A 6,635-nucleotide genomic window follows, 5' to 3' on the forward strand; every position below is an offset into this window, starting at 1 on the left:
GCACATACGAGCTGGACGTGCGTGCCCAGGACCGCGGCGCCAGCCCCCGTGCTGCCACCTGCACCGTTGTAGTGCGCCTCACTGACGTCAACGACAATGCACCACGCATCAGCATTAGCGCCCTCCGTGGTGCTGCCAGTGCCGCTGGCGTGGCCTACATCAGCGAGGCGGCGGCCAGCGAGAGCTTCGTGGCCCTTGTCAGCGCCTCGGACCGTGACTCGGGTGCCAACGGGCAGGTGCGCTGCAGCCTCCGTGGCCATGACCACTTCACCCTGCAGCGCGCCTATGAGGACAGCTACATGATCGTCACCACGGCAGCGCTGGACCGTGAGCGCATCCCCGAGTACAACCTCACTGTGGTGGCTGAGGACCTGGGCTCGCCACCCTTCAAGACCGTCCGCCAGTACACAGTGCGGGTGAGCGATGAGAACGACAACGCACCACTCTTTGCCAAGCCCCTCTACGAGGTGGCCGTGCCAGAGAACAACCCCCCAGGTGCCTACATCACCACCGTGGTGGCCCGGGACCCCGATCTTGGCCACAACGGTAAGGTCACCTACAGGCTCCTGGAGACACAGGTCATGGGGGCCCCTATCTCCACCTATGTCTCTGTGGACCCCGCCACCGGGGCCATCTATGCCCTCAGGACATTCAACTATGAGATCCTCAAGCAGTTGGACCTGAGGATCCAGGCTACTGATGGTGGCTCCCCACAGCTCTCCAGCAGCACCCTTGTCAAAGTAAGGATGGTGGACCAGAATGACAACCCTCCCGTCATCATCCACCCGGTGCTCACCAACGGGACGGTGGAAATCAGTGTGTCCAGCAAGACCTCCCGTGACTCCCTGGTGGCCCAGATCAAAGCTCGAGATGCAGATGATGGGGCCAATGCCGAGCTCACCTTTGCCTTCCTGGAAGAGCCCCAGCAGGACCTTTTCACCATCAACCCAAGTACTGGGGACATCGTGCTGAGGGGCGACCTCTCTGAAGAGCTGGGACAGCTGTTCAAGGTCATCCTCACTGTGACAGACAACGGCAGACCCCCCCTGGCCACGACTGCCACAGTCAACTTCCTGGTGACCGCCACCGCTCCTTCCAGTATCCAGGAGGTAGCCAAGCCCAGCTCCTGGGAAGAAAAGGCTTTGCAGTGGGACATCCCTCTGATCGTGATCATCATCCTGGCGGGCAGCTGCACCCTCCTCCTGGTGGCTATAATCACCATTGCCACCACCTGCAACAGGCGCAAGAAGGGGAACGAGATCAAAAACAACACTTCCTTGAAGGACCAGATAGACATCTCCCACCTGGAGAAGGGCCAGCAGGAGGAAGGCAGCCAGAGGGGGAATGTGTTTGAGGTACGAACCTTTCCCAGTAAAACCTCTTTCACCGCTCCCGACCCTTCTCCAGCTGCAGAAGAGATCTCCACCGCTGAGAGCGGCAGCGACAGCACTTGCCTCTATGAGGGTCAGAAGAGGCTGAGAGGACCGAGCGGGGAGGTAAGGTCCCACCGTGGGGAAAGGGGGCAGAGGGTGGGGAGCATCTCGGAGGGTGTGAATCACAGAGGTGCAGTTCTGATGTTGATTTGCCCTTCACCATTTCCCTCTCTCACGTCTCCTTTGATCCCCCCACCCCAGCAGGGTTTCGCTGCCGCTCCGAGCTATGGCAAAGAGCCTGCTCCCCCCGTGGCCATTTGGAAGGGGCACTCGTTCAACACCATCTCCGGCCGGGAGGCAGAGAAGTTCAGTGGCAAAGACAGTGGCAAAGGTGACAGCGATTTTAACGACAGTGACTCAGATATCAGCGGAGATGCCCTGAAGAAAGACCTCATCACACACATGCAGAACGGTAAGGGCTCAGCCCCTGCTCCTGGCTGGCTCCTCAGACAGACGGACGGGGAGGTGGACAGAGGGACCCATCCCTGGGGCACAGTGGTTAGGCAGGGCAGCTGGAGGGGGAAACCTGACGCTGCATGGCTCAAACTGCCCGTCTCTTCGTAGCAGGCTGCTAGATACTGGTTCCTCTCCACACTGAGTGCCTTGCACAAACTAGCAGGGGCTGAAAGTACTGGAGGATTGGGTTTTTTTCCTTGCCAAAAAGCTTCCCTTAAAGTTAGGATTGTGAGGAGTGTCCCTAGCAAAATGGCATAACCTTCCCAAGTGTGTTTTTTTTATTGTGCCGTAGAGCATTGCCTCCCAACTCCCACCGTCAGTGCATTGAATCATCCTGTGACTGATAACTCTGAGGATTACGAATGATGTGGATTTATTCTTGCAGTAACAACAGGTTTCTCCTTCTCTCTCTCTCTCTCTTTCTTTAGGTCTATGGGCATGCACAGCCGAGTGCAAGATCCTGGGCCACTCGGACCGCTGCTGGAGCCCCTCCTGCGGCCGAGCCAACCCTCACCCCTCTCCCCATCCTTCGGCACCCCTCTCTACCTTCTGCAAGAGCACATCTTTGCCCAGGGATCCCCTTCGCAGGGACAACTTTTATCAAGCCCAGCTGCCCAAAACAGTGGGGCTTCAGAGCGTCTACGAGAAAGTGCTGCACCGGGACTTTGACCGGACGATCACGCTCCTCTCCCCGCCACGCCCCGCACGGCTCCCTGACCTTCAGGAGATCGGGGTGCCCCTCTTCCCAGCCCCCTCGACTAGATACCTGGGCCCCCAGACTGACACGGCCGAGAAAGCGTAGCCCAGCATGCTCCCTGCCCGGGTACACACGTCCCTGCGCGCACACAACTCGGTCACCCCCGAGAGCCTTTAAGTTATTGACCAGATCCGATGTCGTACCTGTAAATACGCAAGATGTGCCTTAAAAATGAATTCGTTGGGAAAGATTTCCAATCACGTCAGTACTGTTTGATATTTGCAAACAAAAAAAAAATTGTTTGTAGTTAATGTAATTTTTATGAAATGTGCAGTATTTAAATTTTTTTTTCATGTTTTCTACATTGGTGGTTTTTTGCTTTTGGTTCACCCATGGCCTGCCATTTTTTGTAGTGTTTTTAACCTGTACATTGTGTAATGTAATGTTTGTATATAATGAAAATTCGTTATATTTTTATATAATAAAATGGGAATTCTTGCCAAAGGAACTGTCTGAAAGACACTATAATAATAATTAATAATAATATCCTGAATATGTAGAACATTGTAAGGGAAATTCCTCTTTCACGGTGTAATAATCTAAGCAACCCAGTGTACTGAGAAGTTTGCCTTGCCAAATGTGACTTGTATTTCTTGAGTCTGTGGTCAACTTAAAGTTAAATGTTATTTAATTGCCTTTGGTTCCTGTAATCTGTGTCACTGATAAACACTAATAAAGGTTTTGTGATGTGTTGGAGGGATCTGTTCATGGATTTCATGCTTCAGAGCGTAGAGGTCTTTACAGGTCAACAAAAGTAGTATTTTGTGCAGAGAAATGCAGTGGGGAGGAGCATGAATGATGCTACATTTAGTCTTGCCCATCCTTAATCTCCAGCAATACCTCACTGGAGATTTAGCTCTAGAGATTTTAATGCGTTGTAGGGTGGGAGGGAGGGCTGTGTGAGGGAGCTGGCCTTTGCTTTTCACTGCCTGGTCTGAGCTCTTCCAGCTTGACCCTTCACTGGTGGGAAGCGATGTGATTTTAGTGAAGGAAGTGAAGCTACGTCCATCAACTGAAGTGTTCGTGCTGTGCAAAAATCTTTGCATCACCAGCCACTCGAGCACTTTGCTTTCTGATCTGGCTCAGACGTTGATTTGCGACAAACTGCATAAGTATGTGCTTATATGTTTATCCCTTGTCAAGGCAGCCTTACTAAAGGACAGTCACTTGCGTTTGTGTACAGGTATTTATACATCAAGAGAAAGGATAGGCTTATATTTATGTGTAAAACAGAAAGATGTTGATTATGTTGAGATTGTTTGTGATACATGTTTTGTCTCCTCCCAGAAATGACAGTCCTGAAAAAAAATCATATAGAGCTTTGAAATTCCCTCCCCTCAAGGTTTCAGGCTAAAAGCAGATCTCAAATCCTTCTGCTGAAATCAGGTATAGAGTAGCATTTAATGAAACAAACTAACTGAAGCATGATTGTTTCTTCCTGTGTTCAAAAAAATGCTTTTTTTTTTTGACACTTCTATTGGAGTTTTAATATTAGATTGAACTTTTCCAAAAGGAAGAACTGCTTCTCACTTGGAGTATGTAATTTCACATTTTGTACAAACCAATAATCCAGAAATTTGTATATGGCCCAGCTTTTGTTTTTTATCAAGAATTCTTCAATTATATGTTTAATTAGTATGGTACATATATATATAGATGGCTCACAAAGAAAATATAAAACCTTCTTAGATATAAACAAGGCCCTGTTAGACTTTGTGTCTCAAAATGTAAGTAGAAAACACTATCCCACCAGCATGTCCCTTTTAACCCACAGAAATTCCCTTTCTCCCCCAACTTCCAGCTTTCTCAAGCCCATGTAGCAAGAGTGGTAGAGCCTGCCCAAATTTTTATGCACGCACAGTCTGAGTTTTAACAGGGGTTTCATAAAAGTGCTGTGTGAAGATTTGTGGTGGGCAGAGAGTTTCAGAGGCTGTACTTGAAGGGAATTGAAATCAGGCTGATGTAAGACTCAACTGGGAAGCAACGTCTGTGATGCAGGTTTTACGACCGAGAAAATAGGTGAGCGTTTCTGGCGATTCATCTAAACCTGGTAGTAAAAATCATGATGCATCTAATGAACTAAGAGGGTTGTCGTGGTTAAATTTAGAGCTGAAGTTAGAGCTGAAGGGTGGGTGCTGAGAAGGAAGGCTAGGAGCCTCCCTGCCAGCTAATCATCAGTGATGCAGAGCAGCAAGCTTGCATGTGAAGTAATTAGTCATAACTCTGAATGCAGGGAGAGAAAGGCTCTCTGTCAAAAAAGCGGGGCAGCCTGATAAGTTCATTCTTCCTCATCTAGTTCAACTCTGCCCTGGTCCTCATAGGGGACTTCAACCACCCCGATATCTGTTGGAGGGACAACACAGCAGGGCATAGAATCATAGAATCATTATGGTTGGAAGAGACATCAAAGATCATCAAGTCCAACTGTATACCTGATGCCACCCTGTCCACTAAACCATGTCTTGAAGTGCCACATCTAAACGTTTTTTGAACATCTCCAGGGACGATGACTCCACCACCTCCCTGGGGAGCCTGTTCCAATGCCTAACAACTCTAACAGTGAAGAAGTTCTTTCTAATGTCGAGCCTAAGCAATAATTGCATAAGCAATCCAGGAGGTTCCTGGAATGCGTTGATGATAACTTCCTTCTCCAAGTGATAGAGGAGGCAACAAGGAGAGGTGCTATGCAGGACCTTGTTCTCACCAACAAGGAGGGGTTGGTGGGGAATGGGAAGCTCAAGGGCAGCCTTGGCCGCAGTGACCATGAAGTGGTGGAGTTCAAGATACTTAGGGCAGCGAGGAGGGCGCACAGCAAGCTCACTGCCCTGGACTTCAGGAGAGCAGACTGTGGCCCCTTCAGGGAGCTCCTTGGTAGAGTTCTGTGGCATAAAGCCCTGGAGGGAAGAGGGGCCCAAGAAATCTGGTTAATATTCGAGGATCACCTCCTCCAAACTCAGGAGCGATGCATCCTAACAAAAAGGAATTCAGGCAAAAATGCCAGGAGGCCTGCATGGATGAACAAGGAGCTCCTGGACAAACTCAGTCACAAAAAAGGAAGCCTACAGAGAAGGGAAGCAAGGACAGGTAGCCTGGGAGGAATACAGGGAAATTGTCTGAGCAGCCAGGGATCAGGTTAGGAAAGCTAAAGCTCTGACAGAATTAAATCTGGCCAGGGACATGAAGGGCAACAAGAAAAGCTTCTACAGGCACATCAGTGATAAAAGACTAGGGAAAATGTGGGCCCTCTCCAAAAGGAAACAGGAGACCTGGTTACCAGGGATACGGAAAAGGCTAAGGTACTCAATGACTTTTTTGCCTCAGTCTTCACCAGCAAGTGCTCCAACCACACTGCCCAAGTTGCAGAAGGCAAAGGCAGGGACTGGGAGAATGAAGAACCACCCACTGTACGAGATCAGGTTTGAGACCATCTAAGGAACCTGAAGGTGCACAAGTCCATGGAACCTGATGAGCTGCATCCGTAGGTCCTGAGGGAACTGGCAGATGAAGTGGCTAAGCCACTATCCATCATATTTGAGAAGTTACGGCAGTCCAGTGAAGTTCCTACTGACTGGAAAAAGGGAAACATAATCCCCATTTTTAAAAAGGGAAAAGAGGAAGACCCAGGGAACTACAGGCCAGTCAGTCTCACCTCTGTGCCCAGCAAGATCATGGAGCAAATCTTCCTGGGAACTATGTTAAGGCACATGGAAAATAAGGAGGTGATTGGTGAGAGCCAACACGGCTTCACTAAGGGCAAATTGTGCCTGACAAATTCGGTGGTCTTCTATGATGGGGTTACAGTGTCGGTGGATAAGGGAAGAGGAACAGACATCATCTACCTGGACTTGTGCAAAATGTTTGATACTGTCCCACATGACATCCTTGGGAGACAAATGGCTTTGACAGATGAACCACTCAGTGGATAAGGAATTGGCTGGATGATTAGGTTCAAAGAGTTGTGGTCAACGGCTCAGTGTCCAAGTGGAGAC

General features: G+C 49.6%; 1 protein-coding gene across 1 annotated transcript; it reads left to right on the forward strand.

The window, feature by feature from the left end:
- Positions 1–5: 5 nt before the first annotated feature.
- On the forward strand, positions 6–3,336 carry PCDH8 (protocadherin 8; the record flags this gene model as incomplete). Its single annotated transcript, XM_009701007.1, has 3 exons — positions 6–1,496; positions 1,635–1,845; positions 2,318–3,336. Coding segments are annotated over 3 exons (2,076 nt in total), but the record flags the coding sequence as incomplete, so codon positions are not given.
- Between the last annotated feature and the right edge of the window lie 3,299 nt (positions 3,337–6,635).

The sequence above is a fragment of the Cariama cristata genome, unplaced genomic scaffold (assembly GCF_000690535.1).
Source record: "Cariama cristata isolate BGI_N322 unplaced genomic scaffold, ASM69053v1 scaffold35515, whole genome shotgun sequence".
Taxonomy (NCBI): domain Eukaryota; kingdom Metazoa; phylum Chordata; class Aves; order Cariamiformes; family Cariamidae; genus Cariama; species Cariama cristata.